General features: G+C 36.2%; 1 protein-coding gene across 3 annotated transcripts in view; it reads right to left on the reverse strand.

The window, feature by feature from the left end:
* Positions 1 to 24,025, reverse strand: part of CADM2 (cell adhesion molecule 2) — a 607,631-nt gene that overhangs the window by 204,446 nt on the left and 379,160 nt on the right. For 2 of the 3 annotated variants that reach the window (XM_050331258.1, XM_050331256.1), the window contains exon 2: positions 7,802 to 7,828. The exons of the other annotated variant lie outside the window; for it this stretch is intronic. In XM_050331258.1, the coding sequence (XP_050187215.1) occupies positions 7,802 to 7,828 (27 nt within the window). The remainder of the gene's footprint in view (positions 1 to 7,801; positions 7,829 to 24,025) is intronic. 3 annotated transcript variants of the gene reach the window in all.

Raw genomic sequence — 24,025 nt, forward strand, 5'->3', positions numbered from 1 at the left:
CTTCACTTCCTTTGGTTAAAAAAGCACTCTGGGACAAAGACAAGCCCAGAAGAAAAGCTTGTGCTTTCAAAAGTGTTTATCAACAGAGAAGTAAAAATCAGTGACCGTGGATTTACTGTAACCGTTACCTTTTTTCTCCAGTATTTAAGTATAATTCTCAAATTCCTTTTCTCTCTGAGAAATTTTGTCTCAACAGAAGTTGAGGAATTCAGATATTTGGGACAAAGAGAAGTTGACAACCTGCCTCAGAGTAGCAGCTCCATCCAGCTGCCAGATTTTAGGCAGTCATGCCCAGCAATTCCACAGCACATTTAAAGTATGACAAACACATCTTGTGAACTCACTATATCCTTTTGATTGTACCTAAATTAACAGTCTGGACTCTGAGGCAGTGTTTTGTCTGTCTGGAATCTGAAAAATTACTTAACTGAGCCAGTACACAGCAATATGTGTCTGTGTCCTACGTGTTCATGATACTTTCATATGGGAAATGCAATACACTGCCTACAGAAATTCACTGCAGATAACCAGAAGGGCTCAGTGCTTAATACCATGACCAGATTTACAACAGTACATCCATTCAAATAGCAAATAAAGGAACCACATTTCCAGCAGAGTTCTATTCAAGTATGGCAAGCTCTCCTAATACACTGCTTTTGACAGTCTGGTCTCAAATACTTAACAACCAAATGAGGGCAGACAAATTGAAAAAAAAAAAAAAAAGCAATCAGAATTCATTTTAGCCATTGTGGAGCAAAGAGTGGCCTATCAGAAAGCTGAGGAATAAGAAGTGACAAAATGCTTTAGTGATGATAACCAGGTCCACCTCAAAATGGAACATCCTCCCTGGAGTCCCTCTCCCATAACTGTGCTGCACTTCACAAGCGTGAAAACAAACATTATCTTGCTCCATCCCAAATCCTTCTATGCTGGGTAAATAACTATTTAGTCAATAAGTGACTGACATATTGGCTCAGTGTAGATGTCTCTCAAATGAAAAGGACACGTCAACAGCAATAGCCTGCCCCTACACATATTGTTGCAGGGAGGTTTTGTACTTTCCTTTGCTATTTCTGTGCTGTTCAAGTGGCTTTATTCCATGACGACCTGCAACTTTAATGAGCGTGTTACTTTACCACAACTGTTAATAGTGCTTTTTTACATCTGTTCTGAAAAAAAGTACCAAAATAAAATGCATTAAAAGCAGTAAAGAGGACATATAGGCTTGTCAAACTGCTGCTTCCAGTGCTGCTCCACCTCAGAAAGGAAAAGCTGATTCATATTTTCACAGTCTCCTTGGCACACAGCAGAACTTGGGACCCTGAATGGCAGAAGGATTCTGGCTGGAACTACAGTGGTGACCATTTGGACTGTGTGCACACAACATCACGTGGAAATCTCATCTGTCTCAGTATTGGAAAGGTCTCACAGATGCTAGGACCAAGTACTTCCCAAATATAATAGCAAAGGGTGCAGAGCAGTGAGCAACTTTGTTAAGAACTATCACCATCATTATGATTCCAGGTTTTTCCCTCTGAGGATCAGCTGGAGTTTTTATTTAAAAAAAAAAAAAATAGGAACATATTTTGCAAATCTTCTAAAAAAACCCTCTACAACTAAGACAAAGTTACTTTCTCTCCCAAACTGAGAAATGACATATATAAAATATACCTAATTAGATATGTATGGGGTTTTTGAGAGTCTAATGTAATTATACTGCTTTATTTTATCAGGTGGAAATATCTATGAAATAACCTACTATCCTGATCTAATGTGAGCTTTTGCATTTAAGAAGATTAAAAAAAAAATCAACAAAACCCAACACATTGTTATATTTAGAGACTGAGCATTAAATTGAAAATACCATATTCTTTTCACCAAAATAGAATGAGAACTGAAGAAACAATAACAATTTCCTACCTAAATTAATTCCTCACATACCTGCTCCTGTATAAGTGTTGACAGCAAAAGCGTGCAAGGAAGAGTAATGTTTCATATATGCCTTCACAGTCCTTCTGTACTTTTAACATGTTAATTTTCAAAATATTTTTTATTTTTCTGTCCACTGTCTTCACAGACAAGTGACATTAAATTTTGTTCTTCATCACCACTTTCCTCCCCCTCAGAAATGCTGAATATGCGAAAACTCTGAGACTTAAATTCCATGAGAAATCCTGAAGGAAAACTGTGGCAAACATGTGGATTTCATAGGAATGAAATCCTCACATTTCAATCTCACAGGTCTAATCAATGGATAGGATTAAATCAGTGGAACAAAGCACTGGTCCTATGTTATACACTGCTAGCAGTGACTAAACTACAGGGGAGGGAGTACCAAAGAGACAGTAAAGGAATGGTTATTAAGGCTTCATTAGCTTTGTTGTTCTCTCCAAAAGTACAACCCCTTATAAATATTAAAGGTGCTTTTAATACCTTAAAGTGACTTATAAACGTTCTGCCCTTAGAAGTTGAAACTGTATTTTGAATAAAAACATCCTAAGATTTTACAAAGAAGAGTTCCTCTATTTCAACAGCACTAGCTTATCTGAAAAATTTCAATCAGGCTTCAGATCACACTGTGCTACTACAACAGTCTTGGTAAGTTTTTTGTAATGACCTTGTAGTAAAAGAAGGTGGAATATGACAAGCTTTTATTTTTACATGTCTCAGGGGTGAAAGCTTATAACCATAAATAAATGCTCCTCCAAACTACTGTGAGTTATGGAGTTTCCCCAGGCTCTACCCTGGATTCACACTTTCAAAATCTATACACTTCCACTAGTTTTCAATTTTTGCCATAATGTCGCAGTGTGTCGTTTTTGCAGATGATACCCTGAATTATCCATCCCTCTGTAAAGAAAAGTCTGCAAAAGCAGAGCTAATACCTGACTGATGTCAATAACTGAATAGCTCAGAACTTGGTGAAGATAATGCAAATAAGAAAAATAGCAGTGTTTGGGTCTCCTCTATGTACATTTATTTCATCCTGTTCCTAACATGGACAGATGCTGCTGCTCCATGTTACTTGCTTGGCTCTATGGTAATTTTACCTTGAATGAGACATCTGCTTGTCTAATTAAATGTACTGAAGAAAGGACCTAAAGTGGTGGGTTTAGACCCTATAGGCCTTCAAATTGTGTTAATCAGTTCTGGTCAACACAATTCATCCTGGTTTATATGGTTTTCAGTCCAAACAATTGAATTAACAAAACCTATTATTTACCAATATTATTTACAAATACTTATGTAAAGCAACACAATAAATTTTATCATATGCTGTAAGAAAATCTAAGAGATGGTTGGGAAGGACACGACCATTGACAGAAATCTGGTGAAGTCCAGAGAAATAAGTTGATTCCCAGCTAAAAGATAACATGAGTCATTGCACAACTACCCAGGCAATAACAGAGTATATTTGCACAACACCGTTCACATGATCCCTCCTGATTTAAACTTCAAATAAGCTGATACCAATTTCATTGACATAATGAGAACAAACAAAATAAATCAAGTGAATAAAGTCCAGAGTGATCTTTGCCTCCTGGATAAGATGCATTTAGACAGTGTATCAACTGCTACAGTGATTTATATTAGAGACTGAGATGTATGTTTTAAGCAGCGCTGTTAAAGCTAAATTTAATCTTATGTTTACAGGAGGAGTTTAAACCAGTCTCCTCTTTTAAAAGTAAGGCAGAAACAACATACTTCTGCATTTGTAGAGGAACTGACTGAAAGAAAATGTTTAACCCTGGAACTCAAAGACAAAGACAATTTCTTTGGGATATGGGTGTAATACAAGTCAAGAAAAAGAGGCATCTCAAAAATGTCCTGGATATTCAATGGGCTAAAAAAATAGTCCTCTTAATATCAAGCTTGTGACGCAAGTGAAATAGAGGTAAAGGCATTTACAAGTGTAATATTAAAATAGAAAAAACTTTGAAGCTATCTCCCGTCAATGGGACTTCCTCTAGAAATAGAATATAGTGTTGTGTATACACAGACTGAATGGCTACAAAAGCAGTACTTCGTTAGGAGAAGCAGTGGGACTATGCTAGGAAGGTTATTTCCCACTGAGAAAAATTAAAAATAGAGCTACATAGCTAAAATGGGGGAAAGGAGCATGGCAGAGATAGCTACCAATCCAACACGTTTTTATATAGATTGAACAGTGTGAATTCCACAAAGTGAAACCAGTTACATCTTTCCCTCTGCAAACAGTCTCCTCTTGGGACTTCGGAATCTTCTTGCAAATGTTACCATTTATGATCTGTTGGCCTCAGGAGTCTTAGGAAGAGGAAGGAATGTTCTACTTTTCAATATGCACATGATAAGTGATCTTTCTGGAGGGCTTGTTTTCCTCTTCTACAACAGCAATTGGCCTTTACATTATTTTTTTTTCTTTTTTAGTAGGAGGTTGCCATATTCATCCTCACTATTCCCAACCAAGAAAACCAAATGAAACTAAAAAAACAATGCAAGGACAACAACAACAAAATCCCAAACCTTACCATGAAATAAACACAAAACCCAACAAACAAACCCCACAACCAACATTAACAGAAATTCCAATTTGCAAGTGGAAGGGTTATAAAGCCAAGTGCCTAACTACATGAGGTTTAGGGCAGCTCTGGAAATAACTTTTTAACAGCAGATGACACAGAATGTATCAAAGAAATGAAAATGGGGAGTACAGACCTCCATTCCTCAAATAATTACATTGAAATGAAGACACTTGGACCCTCTCTTTCACTTGCTGACTGAAAATTGACACATCATTAGCAGATCTCGTAAGACCACAGAGACTGGAAACCATTGTTCACTGCTGCCATAAGATATTTGCAAAAATGTTGCCCCCAAAATGTCACAAAGTCCCTTCTTAAATAGTCAAGCAGTCTTCAGGCTGGTGCTTTGTTGGAGGAAATGCTCATTTATAGAGATCAAGTTAAACAAACCTCATCTGGTGCATAAAGAAACAGTCCTCAAAATATTTACACACTGAAACAATTCTGATATTCTGAGAATTTCAGGTGGAATCTTCAGTTTCTGCTTCATCAAATTAAGTGCCATAAATGAGCATATTCATGTTTCATTGCAGCCCCTATCCTTTAAAATCCTTCTGAACTAGACTTCTTGGAAGTGTCACAAGTATTCTGTCCAAAACTTGACTGTGCTGTGCCAGCGTCTGCCCAAAGTAGTCCAAAGCAAGATCCATCCTTTTGTGCAAACTCCAAATATTTACCCTTTCTGGAGACCACAAAAAATCTCATACAGTTTCCTCTAGGTAACAGAAAGTCTATGAAAGAAAACCACGGTAAAACAAAGCAATCATAGTGTGAATCTATCCCGGAGCTGCAAAAATCCTTGAGATACTTCAACTTGATTGGAAGGCTCTGAGCAACCAGATTTAAGTGGGTTTTACTTATTCAGTAGTTAGGTCTTGATGACCTGCAGACCAAATGACCTTCCAACCTAAATTGATTCTAAGTGCCACAAAGCAAGGGTAAAGCAGAGAGTTCAACAGCTGCTTTACAGCACTTAATACAAGCAGTGTTCAATAAAGTCTGAGGAAATACTTGAAAGGAAACAGCACTGAATGCAATGTTTGAGAGCAAGGGCTCTAGTGTTCTCCTTACAGGCAATCCCACGAGGAGGGGGAGGGAAGATAGAGACCAACAACCCATGCTAACAATGCACAAACAAAAGACAGGTGCTCCCACAGAATATCACCTTCTAATGAGCTCAGGAAAACCTCAGACCTCAGGGCAGGCATGAGCCCCAGCTGCACCTTGCTGAAAATGGCAGCACAAATTCCACACGTTCACAAGGGAAAGATGAAGATCCACAAATAAGATCATAGACATAAAAGAGTGCTGGATTTCATATTATAAATATCAAAAGTGGGACTCCTTCTGGGAATTCTCTCAGTTGTGAACTGATGTTTCTGATGCCACATTAGACACCTGTTTGCCAGTTAACTGTGATACCTTAAAAGGATGAACAGAACCTTCTTTAATGCTTAGACAGAGCAATAGGAAAAGCAGTAACACATCATTTACTTTATGTCTTCCACCACAGAAAGTCATGAAATAAGTTCCTATGCTTTAGATAAGACACAGAACTATTGCAGGACTGAATTTCTTGTGAGTATTGGGTACCTTCATCACGGGGCTGTTTGGCACCAAAGGAAGAGCTGAAGACTTCTTGAAGTCACTGTGCAATTGAGCAACAATTGAACTCCAAATTGTGCAATTGAGCTCCAAAGATAATGCATGTCACAGTGCCAAGCCTAGTTTACCATCTATAGCTTCAGCTGTGTATTCAACATGCATGTGCACTTCTGAAATAAGGGTGTGTTAATGTTCACAGACGAGTGGGGCTCCTGAGTAATTCTGACTCATTCTGTAATTCCAGTGCCTCCAGGGCAGTTTCTGTTTGAATGGCAATATATGGGGGTTTTTTTGTGTGTGTGTTTTTTGTGTGTGTGTGTGTGTGTGTTGTTTTTGTGTGTGTGTGTGGGTTTTTTATTGTTGTTTTTTGTTTTTGTTTTTAAATTAATAAAAGTCTTAAAGTCTTGACCCACTGTTTTACAGCATCGGAGCCGAATATATAACAGTACAGAATAGAGTAAAGCAAATTTCAAAGCATGCATAGGCAAATACATGAACTCAACTTTGTTCATTCCCCTCACTCATGACATTCAATGCATGCAAAGTTTCTGAGAAAAAAAAAAAAAAAGCCATGCAAGGGTTTAAAAAAAAATAAATTGAGCTGTATTTTAAGTGTTGATTTAATTATACTAATATATAAACACCATCAATTGGCTGCTTTTTCTGATTATCATCATTGTTGTACATCTTAAGCTAAGCAGTGTATATAACTGAACTTTACAAACATCCTGAATATGAGGTCTCAACTTTCAAAACTCGTAAACACGCATTTGCCTTAAAACTCGATGGTTAATTATCAGAACACTCAGTTTTATCTACCAGAAACAACAGGAAAAAATTATATTTTCATGATTTTCTATGAAAATATATGTTCATACATATAAATACATTTCCATGCATATATACACACAGGCATGTATGGATTTATATGTATGTAAGTCAAAACACACCCCTCAGGTCACATTTGCTACATCACTGCTTCTTTGAAATTCAGGAAATGGTTTACAGCACTGCTGACCTTACATGATTAGTTCTGAAAGGTTTATTTCTTTGTCACACTGATTTGTGGCAATCACCTTGCTGCTCTGAAGTCATGAATCCCTGTAGGTATTATAGCATGCCTTTCTATACATTGGTATGCTATCAGAAACAGTGATGATCATTTATACTGGTGTGAAAAGATGGGGAAATGCTTAGGAGACATTTAGGAGTTCATTGTTCTCTGTTCAGATATTTATGACTATGATTAGAGATAAAAAATAAAAATTACATTTACATATTTATGAGCATTTTTATGCAATATCTTCATTTTGATTAAAATGCCATAAATATCCCTGCAATGCTGCAATGCAAGCCAGAAACCTAACTACAGTGCACTTGGTTTTATCTTTTCCCTAAAATCTTCCTAAATTAAAGCAATGAACAAAATAGATCATGAGCAGTGCTGATTGATAAAAAACAATGAAAATAGTCTGCCCTTAGGTGCAATTACCAAACTGTAAAGAACTAATCCATCATACAATAGGACCTAAAGATATTTTTCTTTGTTTTGAGAAGCAGAAACAACCTTGTGGGAAAACGCGTGGGCTGCAGAACCATGCAATACAAATTGAGGAGTGCAGGCAGAAACTCACCTCTAGCTTTGTTCTTTGTAGCAGCCACTGGAAGCAAGGAAAAGATTGCACAAGAAGAAGAGAACAAAGATAGATTAGACAGAAGTTTGAGCAGGTAAGAATACAGAGAAACTTTATCACTATCAATTCAAAGCTAACAAACACAGTTTCTAGGATTATTTGACCTATTTATTAGAGACACTGCAGTGCTACGAGATAGTTCAGATCTATGATTCTGTCAGAAACCCTGTGTTGAAGACTTAGAAAATACATCAGGACACGCACTCAAAATTCACGGCAAGGAGAGCAGGAAAATCATGGACCATTAATCACAAGTAGGTGAGAACATATGTACGCACATTTGTGAATTCTAAAACTTGACAGAACAATTTGCCGGGCCAAAAGTGCATTCTGAAGTACCTAAATCTTACATCATTCCCTTGCTCCTATTTCTTGAAACATCATTCTTCTGTGAAGCTGATGCAAACAAACATTGGTTAAACTGCAGACACTCCAATGATTTATAATCTATGTTGTATGACCATTATTTCTCTTCACTGAAGCCTATTTCTTCAGATTGTTCTTGCACCGATGGAGCACGCAAAGCAAAAGGGGTAGACAATATTTTAATGAACAGTGATCAGTGTTCAAACTCAGAGAAAAAGGGAGAGACACTAAAGCCCTCCTTGAGTATCCTGAAATCGCACAGTTTCATGCTATTAACTGTGTATGCCCAACAGGGTAAGAAAAACAAGGGTAGCAGCTTAAAATGTTCCACTAACCTCTGCCGTACCACCAAAATAAATGCAATCGTTATTTGCTGTTTTCTGAGGCTCACAGATAATGCTGTTGATAATCAGGACCCAAAGTTAGAATAGAATCATTCTGTTAGCTAAATTACACAAAAAGATACTATCCTGAACTCTCTAAACTATCCAGTGCACTCTGAAAAGGCTTTCATTCAAGAGCATCTCCACGAAAAAAGGTACCTCAGAAAAAAAACCCAACGTAATTCCTCTTCTGCTGGCCCTCCTTGTAAGGCAGAACTACATTAACAATTCAAAGGCAGCTACACTTGTGACCAAAAGATACAAAAGAAAAGGAGAAAGACCCAATCCCCCATATGCTCTAGTTCATACCGAAAGGGGTTTGTTTGGTTGGTTGGTTCGGTTTTGGTTATGGTTTTGTTTGGTTTTTTATTTTGTTTTGTTTATTTTGGTTTGGTTTGGGCTTTTCTGGTGCAGTGTTTTGTAAATCAGTCTTTACTAAGACAAAAAAGGAGACACAGCAGTGAAGGCTAATTTGTTATATATGAAGAAATTGCTGGCAAACTGAGATTTCTAACAAAAAAAAGTCAGTTTTCCATATATTTATTTATTTTTCTGCATTGATCCCTCCTTTACTTCCAGGTGCACCATACTGAAATGGCATAATTCTCCTGGTAGTGAAAACAAACCAAAAAAAAAGCAGTCTCATGATGTCTACACTCAGCATTACTTCATGAAACAGCTCTGCTTTGGGGAGGTACAATGAGTGCAGATGCTTCTGCAGAGCCCTTTCCAGAAGGCTATTTAACAAGACATATTCACCTGCAAAACTGCCTGTAAATCTTACATACGCTAAAAATTGCTTGTGCAGTAAACAAAATTAATGGCGCCATTCTAATTTTATAAGAAGAGAAGAGTTTCTCCTTCATGCAAATACAAGCTGATAATGAATGCACTGAGTTCATCAACCTGTTCATTTTCTCATGCTTCCCCTTCTTTTTCAGTCCTAAGAATTACATCCACATGAATGCATTGTCTCTTCTAGTCAGATGAATCATATAAACTTAAAAAGCTCGGGAGAAAATGCTATGTCCCCCTCCCCACAGGAAATTTAAAAGCAAGAGACTTTATACTTAATCTCAATAAAAAACATGTATGTGTGTTTATATGTAAATACGTACATTAAAATACATATATACTTGAAATACTTCAGAATAAACATATATACACACACATATCCATGTGGAAATTATATAATCTATGTATGATTGCATATTTACATGTATACTAAAATAATCCATGCATTCTATGATTAGACAGCTTTATTTTGAAGCATGTGCACTAGGCAGAGAATTATTATGTATCATGTACCAGTAAATAAAGAAAAGATATAAATGAGATTGTACATTATAATTGGAAGTAGGGCAGGTTACTAGGCTTGTTAGGCCAATTATAACCCTCTGCAAATCCACTAATAGAGGACTAGATGACAGTAACCTTCTTAAAAATGTCATGTTCAATACTTGTAAGTTTTTCCACTGACAGCATGGTCCAATTACAAGTCAATTCGTAAAGTTCAAACTGCACAACAGCCAAATTAGCTGAAAATGGTCTTTCAAAATATAATTCTTCCTACTCAAGGCAACTAGCTGGAGCTGTTTCCATCAACAACCCATCTTTTTGACACCTAGCATGAGGCAAAATTCCCTTTCATTGTTACCACTGAGGTAGGTATTTCTCTATCCAAAGGCAAAAAATAAATTTTTCTCTTCCGTCTTTTCTCTTTTGTCATTCTGTGTAAAGAGAACACAATTTTCAGCTATATCTATCATGTTTGAAAATTATTAGCATTACATGAAAAGTCATAAAGACAAACACAAACAAATGTTTCTAATGAGCATCAGAAAGACTGAAATTTAGCAGAGGGAAGGTGAGATCTTGGTTAGAGCACCAGATGTGGGATAACAGCTTTTTATGCCACTGAAATCAGTGACAAAAGACCTGTGGGTTTCAGCAAACAACTTTACAGTCAAAGGATCCACTTTTGCTTTAAGTCTTCAGCAAGGCAGTCGATTTCTCTGCATTTCACATAACACATTCTCTTTTTTCCCCACCTAGACTTCCTTGCTTGCTGATTAAAGGCAGTGAGTCTCTCCTCAAGGTAGTATACTTGTAAGGCATTGATTTGAAATTTCTGTCACACAAGTAAAATGGTTTAGGACTGGTCATGTTCGGGTACAATGTAACCTAAAAACTGGAATTTGGCACATACTTTATTTGGCTAAATGAACAAGACGATCAGCAAACGGATAAAAAGGAAAGGCAATGACTTCTGGTACTTCAGGGATTTCTGTAAGAAGACATTTATAAGGGTGTTTTTTTCTTTAGTTACTCTGTCTTGTCTTTCTTAGGAAATTGATTCTGGACAGGGAGGCATACTACAGAAAAGTGTGAACAGTGACCTTTGTTGGAATTTAAGGAAAATTTTAAAGACCAGAGAAGAAAGAAAGACCAAGTGGGAAGAAAGACCATATTTTCAGAAGTCGGGCTGAAAGGTATGACAGAGCTACTAGATTTCTAGGCAAGGCTGAGAAATAAATCTCTTCTACTTTCTCTATCAAGATTATACAGCACTGTATTTTCTGAAGGCTCTTTTGGTCACAGAATATGTAAAACAAAAAGTTTGGAAAGGTCTGTAGAGTGAGGTAATCACAGAACAGCAAGAAGTCAAGGTCAGAGATCTCAGGGGAGTCCACTATGAAAGATCCAGAAAGGAGAGGGAAACCGTGCCAGGTCCTCAACCGTGGCAGTTAATTTTCAGAGAACTAAGGGTTTTAGGGCATTTTTAAATCAGAAAAGCAATTCTGTTGTAGCTGTGCTGCTGAAACAACGTTTTTTAAAATCACTGCCTGAACGTAAAAAGCTAGATTCAAATTTCAAAACCTCTAATATACCCTTGCTCTCAGGTATCAATAATATATTGTGCTTTATTTTCTGTGATATATCTTTCTGACTTCTTGCTTTTTGTATGCCAACAATTGTTAAATTACATTCTTTGATAAATGGTGGCTACAAGTTGTTCAATCTTTTCTCCACACTCAGCTGTCTCTACAGTGTTCAATTTTGTGGACATTTTTAGACAGATTTGATATAGCATTTATTTTATTTTTCTCTTATATGTGATTTATTATTCAATTTGGGGTTTTGTCTTCTGTCTTTGGAAAAAAACTGCATCTTTCCAATTACTTCAATAGCTCAATAAAAATAAAAAAAGGGAAAAAGTATTTTCCCCCAGATATCCAGCTTACTTAACTTTTTATTTCAAAAGGAGAAAGAAAAAGGAAAGTGAAAGGTTTGAGGTCAAGTCTTGTTTTCATTTCACCTGTTCCATGAACTAAGAATGCAGACAGAGGAAAAGCCAGTCTAATATCTAAATGTTATAATGACTGTATTCAAGAAAAGAAATGAGATGGAAGTCACATTGTACATAATGTCACATAAAGCACGTGGCATCGATTTTCTCCTGAATACAGTAATGTACATTTCCAGCAAATCTGGAGGTCCTCTCATCTTCAATAAAAAATTAAGACATCAACAGTCTACAGGATGGATGTATTTATTCATCTGGGTTTTTGCTCCAGTCTTAAGACCTTTTGTGATCATGGAAGGTGAAAAATGATCAGAGAAGCAGCATACATAAATACCTCCCAGCCCCACAAAAAACTTCACAAACACCCACACAACTCTGCTCCTCAACACACCCAATATATAATGCATATAATGCAGATTTTCAGTTTTCAAAATAAATGTAGTTATTTTTACACTACCTAAATTTAGAATTTTCTCTTTAATTTTAGGACTATGATGACAACAACATTTTTTTTTTTGCCTTTGGGTAGACTGATGGATTATCACTGATCATTTAGGTCACCTAAATGCCAGCTCTAATTCTCTGACTGGAAAAGCTCCTTTGTGTGACAGAAGGCTTAACAGGATCATTTTCTGCAGAAAATAATGCAAATTATTAGGTTGCCACAGACTAGAGACGCATTCAAAGCAAAGATACCAGCATGTGCTGTAATTCATCATGCCTTTCCCCTCTTTTTCAAAACCAACATTTTCCAAAAGCCACCAAAGGAGAAAAAAACATTACTATCACCTGAAATTCTTGATGGGAATTTGAGTCTCCTACATTCAGGAAGACATTGCTGCAAAGACTTAGGAGTGTGGCCGACAGATGACAGAGAAACCTGGGTTCTTAGGAGTTCTCTTAGCTTCGGATACAGTATAAAAAGCCTAGATACATTGCCATAGATAAATTTGTTTACTTCTGGTTTTCTGACCTCTCATTTGATTGCCTTTATTGCTATACCTTTGCATTTTATAATGAATATTCTGTTTTATATGGAAGTTCTGCACACTTTTCTCATGGAGATTTCAAAAATATCAGCTAGTGGCATTTGCAGATATAATCAGAATCCATATATTCCTGGATAAGCTTTCCTCTCTTTATTTATATAACCACTAAAAATCTGTGCAGCCATGCATATGTAATTAAATGGAATCCAAACATGTGACCTCCTGTTATTCTCTTTATTCTGTGTTCTGTCTTTGCATCAATCTAACCACAACACACGTTCCTAAAACAACATCAGCTAATTTCTCTCAGAAAGAGATAAATTTCACTAACTCATTGATTGATATTCAAAAAACCAAGAACTTTTTTTGGTTCTGAGAATTTAACACATTTTTCCCTCAGGGTTCAAGAGAAAAACTACAAGTTATGTGAAATGCAATAACAGTACGTGATTTTGCCATGACAAAAATTGATTTTTTTTTTTAATCACAGCTTCAACATTAAATATATAACATATAATACATATTGAATATATACTATATAATAAGGATTATGTGTGTATATAGTAATTTGTTATAATTTTTCCTCTTAGAACATAAAATACAGTCTTGGAGACAGAAATGAAAAAGGAACAAATATGCTAATTTGGAAGGGTTATGAAGAGGTCAGCCACTGCATCCTCAGGGCTTGAAGCATCATGAGTTATCTTTGGATCTCTCCTAACAGATTGACTAACATATTGTTAAAACGTGGTGACAGAGACTTCAAAAGCTCTCCAGGTAATCTCTTTTAGTGCACAGTTGTCCTCTCAAGGGTGAATTGTTTTGCTGACATACAACCTAACCATGGAGGTTAGCTAGGACACTAGCTCAATTATTTAACTTTTCTCATACCTTCCATGAGTAGAAATAACAGAACACAAACTTCTTTAATGTAACCCCTTGCAAATTAGAACTTTTATTATTTCTCTTCTGTGTCTAAAAAATCACGTTCTTCCACTTCCTTAATATAACTCTTTTCAACCTCCACTTTATTGTCTTCCTCGGTTTTAAAACTGACTAGATTATCACATGCAGTGACTTTTATTATGTGGCACTAATCACAAAATATTGAAAAACATGCAGTTCCATTTTCTTTCTGAATAGTAGACTATAAATATAGTAATTTTGTTCTCAAGACTCTTTATAGCTGGCATGATGGAGATCAGCAGAAGCATCTTATAATCCAAACATCACTAGAGTTCAGGATTCCAGCTGTAGCTGATCCACATTAGCAGCTGGAAACACGTAACACACTATATTACTGTATAGTGAAAATAGAAGATGAGTATAATCATGCCCTAAAGGCTCCTCTTAAAGGCATTGAGATAACATGATTTGCCTGTCCTGAAACACCAACTTTATGCATGTTATAATACAGCTGGACACGGAACTCCTACAAGCAATGCAAGTTGCAAGTAAGCAATTTTATCATAAGCTGGGTTTCCATAAATCATCACAGAAATTTCACTTGCAAATAAATAATGTAGTTTATAAACAAGAGTAAATACAATTTTTATATTCCATTTTTTTAAGGTAGCAATGTTAAAGAAGTATGTATACAGAAAACTCTGGAGTAGCAGAACTAAGAACTCTGCTAGGCCACAATGGTTCCTGTATTTGAAAATAAGCCCCTACAAAATCTGCAGGAAATCAAAAATGTTGTAATCCAGAGCAAGGAGCTCGGTAGACAGACAAAGAGCCAGGGTTCTCCTTATGTTACCTCTATTACAATTAAATCACCTACTGTAAGCCTTAAGAAGGTTTTGAAAAGGTAACTGTTTTTTAATTGCGTTGTACTTTCCCTATTACTTATTTTTCTCTCTTTTTTTTTTTTTTTTTAAATATCACAGCCCCCACTATAAAAAGTGTTATATCACAATCATAATAGATCATCCCTATAAAATGCTTTCTTAATAAGGTTAAACTATGTATTAAGGGTCACTGAGACAGCAGCAATTCAAACATGTGGAGAGAAGCACATATTAAAACCTTAAACAGAAAAAAATGATTTTTTTTTTTTAACTTTTTTAAGCCCCAGATATTATGAGTTCATACTTTTCCAGATATTAAGAGACAAACTTGGGTGACATACAATATATATATAAATATATAACATCAATTATTATATTCTATAAAAGAGTATAAAGCAATATATGTGTGGTATTTTAAGTGTGTGTGTCTACACATACATTACAGCCTGTAAAACATAATGCATTTGGGAACATCTGGACAACAATTAATGAAATCGAGTTAGAGTAATGCATGCAGTCAACTGAAAAATGAAAGATGATATCAGTTTCATGGAATACTTTAGAGAAACTTTTGAATAACATCACTTTAGGAAATTAAAGACTAAGTATAGTCAGAGTGACTATTTACAGAAAATTATGTGATTCCTGGGGTAATCCTCTTAATTATGACATATGAAGTAAAACATTCTTACTACTCCTACCATGATAGATGTGTTATGGTAAAGAAATGATTTGTGAACCCAGTACATTTCTGAACTTTACAGTGACTGCATGTTGACTCTTCATAGCATTTTGATTCATAATGTAGGTTTTATGTCTTGGAAGAACATATACCAGACAAATTATTACTCAAGGTATTCCTCAGTAACACAGCCTGAAACCCTCCTGAAAAACAAACAGCCCTCCCAAAAACGGAGTCCCTGCATCCCCAGGACAATAACTAGTCTGCAAGGTAAATTTACAATTCACTCCTTCACATCTCTGCCAATATGAGTCTTCTAGACATAATTTCACAATTACAATGAGCTAAAGAAGCACACAACCCCCTGTATAACAGAACAGTGTTTATATACAGTGTTTAGCTTTATTCACTGCTGGAAATATTTTGAAATACCACCTGTTTGTAGCACAAACACTGTACAACAGAAGATACTGAGCAGAAGGAGGCAAAAAGGAGGGCGGCATCACTGTTTTTGTTTGGCTCTCGGTACACAGCCCAAAGAGATTTGCAGTTCAGTGAAGGAGCACAGAACAAACTCCAGCTGTGAACACAAGACCTTCAAGAACCAACCAGATCCCTAGCAACCAACTGCGTAGCTCACCAAATTATACAGACCTGTTCTTGCTTTGCTCACCTCTTGGAGGCTGCCAAAGTAGAGAGTAATAACAGTGCATCCACATTCTTATCCTAGGGAACTAAAGAAACATTTCAGGACCATCCCTGAAAGGTTTGTACATGCACCTCTTTCATATTCAGCACAACTCCTGCAGATTAGAAGAAGTTTGCACACGCAGTCAGTCAGAGCATATATAGAAACTGGCAACACAACTATGACTACTCCTCCTTAAAACCTCATAAGTCTTCTCTTCAAAGAGATTTATGAATAATGGGAACTAAATAATTCATGGCACTGCAGATCCAGCCCAAATAGCCTCTTCCTTTTTAAGGTTTCAGTTTGTAGATGTGTGATCAAAAGCCTTCATCAGTCATGATAGTGGCATTTGTACTCAGTCCAAACAAGCCGTATTTGCATCTGAATGTTTTTCATTGAAATGAAAGACGTAATATGTGAGCCAAGTTCCAACTAAAAGGCATTTTATGCTATTTAAATTCAGTCAAATTAAAGGCTGAATGCAACCTAAAAGGTCTACTCTCAGAACAGTAATTTGACACATCATAAATAAGACGCATGTTTCTGTTAGAGTGCCTCAGCACTTGTCTAAAAATTTTACACAGCATCTCAACAGTGCTGCCTGTTGAGGGATAACAGAGAAAAGTCCCACATATAAAGTAATAAGGTAAACAGAAACTTAATGCACTGGTAGATTTAACTTACTTTTTACACAGTTACATGAAGCGACAGAATCATTTAGTTTGGAAAAGACGTTTGAGATCATCAAGTCCAACCTTTACAATCAAGTAGGTAAAAGCAGTTGCTCTGTGAAGGCAACACCAACATGAAGAAAGTTGCCACTACACGTTTAAGCAAATAGATACACACCTTGTACATCAAACTCTCACCTTGTTTCATTAATCCTATTGATTAGTAAAGTCAGGATCATTCTTTGGCATGACCATTGCTCAGATTTACTACTACACTGAAAAGCACCAGGAGTCCCACAAAAAATAAACAGAAGAAACCAGGCCATAAAGATCTCAATTAGCAAATGCAGAAGGTCACAGGAATTTCACGTCATAGAAGGAAAAAAGTAGTAGGATTAGATTAAAATTCTTGTCCTTGCCAAGGGGAAATAAATACAATCCTCATAAATTGAGGTCAACACTAATTTTAAAAAGACTATTAAGAACCCAAAAATGCCCTTTTCTTATGAACCTTCGTGGGGATAAACAAGATAATTCTTTTTAATTGTCATGGGGGTTTACTGTAAATCCCTTACTTTTTCCTTCTTTTTTTAAAATTTTGTGAGAAAGTCTTCCTAATGTACTCAGCAATGACATGAGCTGACGAAAGAAGGAAACTAGATATTATGTATGATCCTGTATTGAAACACATCACAGGTCAGTATTTTTATTTCAAGTCCATCTAGGTTGTTTCTTTCTGTGTTGGTTTTGCTGATCTTTTAAAAAATAAACCAAACACTTTAGTTTGCTTTGCAGAGATCAGAGCCTCATTAATTAGTTATACAAAGTATATTATGTCAAGGTCTTAATTTTAAAGTTCTTAAATTTAATTTAGTAATTAGTATATGCACCATACATGAGAGACACTACGATGATCCCAATGACACTCATATTAATTCATATACAATCCATTTAAATATCTAAAGGAATGCATGATTTCAAGGTATCACTGATTTTGAAATGGAAAGAAGAGTTTATGTGAATAAATGGTAATAAAAAGAAGAGGAATGTACTCTAGGACTCAAGGCTACTCCACAGCTCCTCTACAGACTTCTCAGGAAAACAATAGGGAATGGTTTGTGGCAGACTAGCACAACCCAGCACCAACACTCCGAATGCTAATGAGTAAAGCCAAGGAATAACGCTGGAGCATCATATATTGGAAGATGACACTGATGAGGGCAGATGTAGAAAAATGATTATCAACTTCAGACCCCCAGAGCAGCATGAATGAAATCACATCCTTGTGTTCTGGGAAATAAAACAGGCAACTTGGATATAAATAAAGGCAGCCTTTAATTATCTAAAAGTAAATTGGGAGCAGCCCACGATAATTCAGAAGTGGTGTTATTATAGAACACAATGCAGAGTTAATTCAGAAATCAGTTTGTTCAAAAGCATCAACAGCTGGGTTTAATAATAGACACAATGAATCAGAAATGAAGAAAAGCTTGAGAAAGAAGATTATTGAGCAATTTCAATCATATTATTAGATTTACAACTAAACAGTGGCAAAGAACCTGTATGTTAGAGTTATTTAAATAAAGGAAAACAATAATTTGGATTGATGAGCTGCAAGAGTGTAAAAAAATGAACTTTTTCAACATTATTTTGTCCAGTTGTGTTTCAGAGATTGTTTTTATGGTTTTACCATGGCAAAGGTAACTCCCATTCCTTCATTACTTTTAAAATAAAATAAAAGCTTTCTTGACAGAAGACTGTGATTTGAATGAAAAAAATTCTTTAGCATTAAAAAAGGTTTTAATTATACAGTATTAACTTCTGATATTGCTATTCATATTCAATAAGATTTCCTTCTGCAAATTCTCTTGTGGTTTTTACAATTTCGTAATTTAAGCATATGATGCTTAAATTTCACTGCAAATGGGAAAGCATGGAAAGGGCACAATCAGACTATCAAATGATTAAAGCCACTACCACTGGCAAAGCAAAAATAGTGTCTGACTGCAAATTTAGTTAGAATAACTGGATAATTTATTAACAGAATTATAAAATTGAACTTGGTAAAACACATGGTGAAATTTCACTTATGAAAAGGAAATATGCAAAGCAAATACTGCAGTGCCATAACTTGTTCTGCATGAACCAGAAATTAACAGCTTGAAGTTCTTTGATTTGTTTTGTCTGCTTTTTAAGGGAAGACAATAAGGTTGTGTTTTCAGGCAAACCCCAGCAACTTCATATCTTTCTAGTTAGCCAGCTAAAATTACACTTTTAAAAATGTTCTCTTGTACATACAGTTTAGATTTCAATTGTCATCTTGGTTGAACTGCTAAGTGACATTCTCTGAACAGGTAAGCAATAATAAGGTGAGCAACAAACATTAGTATTCTGAATATATACATCAGGTCTGCCTAACAGAAAAGATAAACTATAAAAATCCCTAAACCAGGTTTGATGAAGTAGGTCTGAAGTCAGAGAATGGATCAAGACAGACGCGGCACCGTGACACGCTGCCTGCTAACACGAGAGAGATAAATATTTCTTGTTTCTCTTCTCATTTCACTATGGAGTCTGGCCTACACTGCAGCAGCCACAGTGCTCTGTGGCAGTGTACAAAAGGGAGATTGAAAATATCCACCTTTGGTTCTGCTGTCAGCTCACTCACGCCAGAGCCACGTGACTGCGAAGCCTCCCTGGAGAACCACAGAAATACTTGGTTAAACTGTCAACCAGCACATTAACAGTGAAATGTATTCTCATATATGCAGTTGTTTTAGTGCTGATTCCCAGTGAGAACAAAAGTGGCTCTAGGATGAAAAGCATGTCATTGAGAAGATGATGCTTCACAGTACAATTTCTGAAACCTACATAAACATTAGAAGAAGACTTTATTTTATTCCATCTTCCTTCTCCAGCTGCTTTCACCCACAATAGAAGTATGCATACAGAAAGAGAGATTACCATGGTATTTTCTTTGGTTAACCATTATTTTGACAAGTTCAGTTCATAACAATACTTTCAAGAAGAAAAACAAAACAGCTGCTACAGTCAGCACATTGTCTACTAAGCAATACTGAGAAGCAAGTATTCTGGGATGAACATTGGTTAAATCTATGATTTCAAATTAGATTATCTTCAAAGAAACAAAAAGAATGTTGACAAAAAAATGTCACTCAGTGTAAAACACTGGTATCAGATCTGTGAGAAGCTGCCAACCAGAGAGTAACAAGTATAAATGTTTTGGCTTTAAAACAACATACTGCAAACATACAAGTGCTACAAAACCATATTAGACTCAATATTTTTTTATTCTGCATTTCTAATTCAGGAACTAGGAACAGAAGTATCATTTGCACATAGGCAACACTGCATAACCTTCCATATCTCTCGTATGATAAATAATTCCAAAGATATTTTCATTACTAAGTATTCCTCCACCTAAGTTGAAATATGTAACATACAGATAAAGTCTGTCTGAGTGACAGTCAATCAGAAAACTTGTGGGAGGCAATGAACTAATCCCTCTACAATGAACCATATGAATATATATACATTTATTTGTTTAAAATTAACATTTTTAGTCAACACAAGTTTTCCTTCTAAGATTCAGACATTTTGTTTCCTTCAGTGAGAGAAGTTTTCTATCCCTTTTTGTTTTGTCTTCTAAGACAAAAAAACCCACAACAACACTCTTTTGATTGATTTTATATGGCTTTCAATCAGAACTGCAATTCAACATTCAAAGAGGGAGGGAGAGAAGAAAAACGTTTTGGCCTGGGCAGCATAAAAAAAATGAACAAGTGTTTTAAGGAAAAGGTAAGAAATTTAAGAAACAATCCAGAATAAAACAGAAGTCTAACACCCACTCAATAAGACAGGGATATTTCTACTGATTTTACTAGGCTATGAATCAAGCACTCATTATACCAGTAGATTACTGAAAGAAAAATAACAGTGATTTAGGAAAAATAAATGGAAAAAAGGAAATAGCCCTAGAATAATCCGTATAATCTGATATCAACCTTGGCTAGGTGAAAGCAGATTTTTCAGCGTCCTGTAACGCAGCAATTATCAGAATTCACATGTATATATTATTACATACTTATCAGTTAAGATGGATGATTATTGTACACTGTAAACTACTGATAAAATAAATTAACCAAGAAATTTTATCACGGAGAATATTCACAGCAAATAAAAACAACCTCTTAAAAGACTTGCTACCCAGACAAAGTGATGACTCAGTTCAGCTAAAGGGAAGGTGATCACTGGCTGTCAGTGCCATGAATTTACTCCCAAAACTGCCACAGGTCATTTCATACTTTCACCCTAAGATTCAGAGATGTGTTGAGAAGCAGCACGTATCTTTATCAGTTTCCAAGTTTCTAAAAGCTGCATAGTTCATTCAAGTAGAGAAAGCTATTTGTTATTCTAGATTTCTAGAAGAGGTAAAGCACCTGCTCCTGAGGAACACAGGGTCTTTTACACAAATAGAATTACAGGCAGGAGAGACAGATCAAGGTCCTCTTCAAGCTTAATTCCATACTGAGTGACCAGTCATCAAAAGTCCATGAAAAACTGCATTAAAAACAATCCCAGGCAATTTAAAAACGTGAAGCTCAAAGCACTGGAGAAGACATTAGGGACGTAAAAGCATAATAGTAATGAGGAAAATTAAATAGCAGAAGATAATCATCTTGATATCATACTTTTTTTAACATTAGACCTTTTTATACTGGGACCAGTATATATTGAATTAAGTGACCATAAACCTAGAGTGAATGTTCCTCTCCTCTATCCAGCCACCAACCCCTTGCTCCAACCCCCTCCTCTTTTATGCTAGAACATTTCAAACTATGGGGAGAGGCTGATGGAGGAGCTGATACAACTGGAACTAATTTCTTTGCATTGTTGTTGTGGATTCACTGGGTTCAGTTCTCCTGTAACTGTTATAATACTTCACTCTCATGAAAAGCCTCTCCTTGCGTCTTTAATCTGAAAATATCACATAACATTGCATAGCTATCTGATATAATCTACACCTTGTCTCCTAAATAGAAATTGATGTTAACAGGAGAAAACCAAACAGAAACAGCACACAACTTAAAACTTTCAGCATCCACAGGCAGGAGATATTAAAGCTGATGTTAATTAACTCAGTGAATTTGCCAAATTTGATTGAAGGTTAACTTTAAAGTTTTAGCTTTAGAAGAGCATACTTTTGACAGATCATAAAGAAATACAGCAACTTATGACAGATGATAAGATTACTATCATTATTAGGCTAATTGTGTATTTAACTTCGGACTGAAATGCTCCAAGCAGAAGGTAAGGGTCTGGGGGGTATAGGGGGATGAAGCCCACCTAATAAATGCAATCAGTAATTTGTTTTATCAACTGGGAATAAAGCATAATAAAATAATGAAGGGCATAGTAAAAGTATCCAATTTCTTTTGAACTTTATTCCCTGAGTGTGAAAAATCTGCTTCTATGAAATCATGCTAAACTTTCAACTGGAAAAAGGAGCCAATTTCCAAGGCAGTATTTAATTAATTTATGGAGTTACTGCTGTGAAAGTTCATTGAGACAAATATTAAAGCTGTTTTTTAAAAGGGTTGGATAATTTTCTGATGATAAACAACAGCGGCAGCTTTGTAAGCAAAGACAATGATGTAAGAGTAATTAAATCTCATGCTTCAGGGTATAAATAGAATCCCTCTGACCCAAGTACAGCATGAACTATTATTAATAACATTTTCTTCATCCCTTAAATGTAAACTCTTAAATGAGCTGTGGTTTTTGGCCACTTGTTAACCTGTTTGCCACTGCCAAGGACAGCACATGAAATGAGAGAAATTCAAGGGCTGACTCAGTATGACAGTGCTTGTGTTTCCATCAAGTGCCACAACACCACAACAAAAATAAATGCAGAACTAAGACTCGTTCCAACTACCTACTACAAACTTCCTTCAGCTAGTCAAACTCCTGACCACTACACCATCACTGACATCAACCACACAATGCCAAGTCATCTGCAATAAATAAAAGTGAAGATGACAAACTGGCCAACACAAGGAGAACCGGACTACAAGAATACTACTATCTTTTTGAAATTCCTATATGGTGGCTTATTTTTTTGACAGTGGAGCTGAGAAGAGAGCAGAGAAAGAGCATTATGCAAAAAAAGATGTTGGAAAACATGGAAAATGTACGTTGGGTACTATCAGATACTCAATTGCTAAAAAGAATTATAACTTTTTGAAATGTATTTGGGCACAGGCAGTGTAACGTGTATGCATTATTTCCTGCTGTAATATTTCTAAGACTTCTTCTGTGCCAAAACACTTCAAAAAACTAAAACTTTAAGAAACATGAATAAGAGCATTGATCTGGAAAAAAAAAATCAAGAAGGAAGAGAAGTGGAAGGAAGCAGACGTGTGGAAAGTCATATAAAATTGTCCTTTCATTATCCACATATTGAGCAGAAAAATTAATGGCTCCAGACAACACATCTCAAAATACTTCACCCTAAGTCTATTAGGAAGACAAGAAAAGCCCACAAAGTTTATTAGCATGTCCTTAGTTATAAAGAACAAAAGAAAAGTTTCAGAATTTTATCAAAGAAATATGATGTCAAACAGATTTACATCCTGATCACTTTTAGGCACCTATTTTCACACACACACACACACATATATATATATACACACCAAAATTAAAACAGCAAAAGCAGTTTAGCAGTGTTGCTTTAAATCACTCAGACCTCTAAGTACACCTTCCCAAAAATGGCAAACACCACTCCTAAAGGAAACGGTGAGTGAAATAACAAGAAGCCAATAAAGAGGATCCTGTCACATTTCCCAACGAGAATTTTTCATACACTGCAACACAGCAACCCTGAGTCTGCAAAGACCTGCGACCCAACGGCAGCTGACCTACACCTGAAATCAGGGGTCTGCATTAACAGTTCTCTCCTCATCGCCACTGGGAAGGCATTCATTATTCAGGGGTCAAAGCTGAAAATCCCTGGCTACTGAGATGTCACTGGAATTTGTCCGCGAGGTTGCTGAGAACGGGCACGCTGCTTCCTTCTTCCCAATTACTGCACCGAGCAGCCAGGAGAACCCCAGCTGCTCTGCTGGCAGCCCCGGCTCACTTGGAGAGCGAGGGCATGAGCTGCCTCAACCTCTGGCACTCCTCTGCTCCCACAGACAAGTGGCATCAGCAACGCTGACTATAAACAGGTTGCAGAACCCCCATAACAAGGACATGAGTAAATGCA

This window comes from Myiozetetes cayanensis, unplaced genomic scaffold (genome assembly GCF_022539395.1).
Source record: "Myiozetetes cayanensis isolate MyiCay16 unplaced genomic scaffold, myiCay2020 scf5-8, whole genome shotgun sequence".
NCBI lineage: Eukaryota > Metazoa > Chordata > Aves > Passeriformes > Tyrannidae > Myiozetetes > Myiozetetes cayanensis.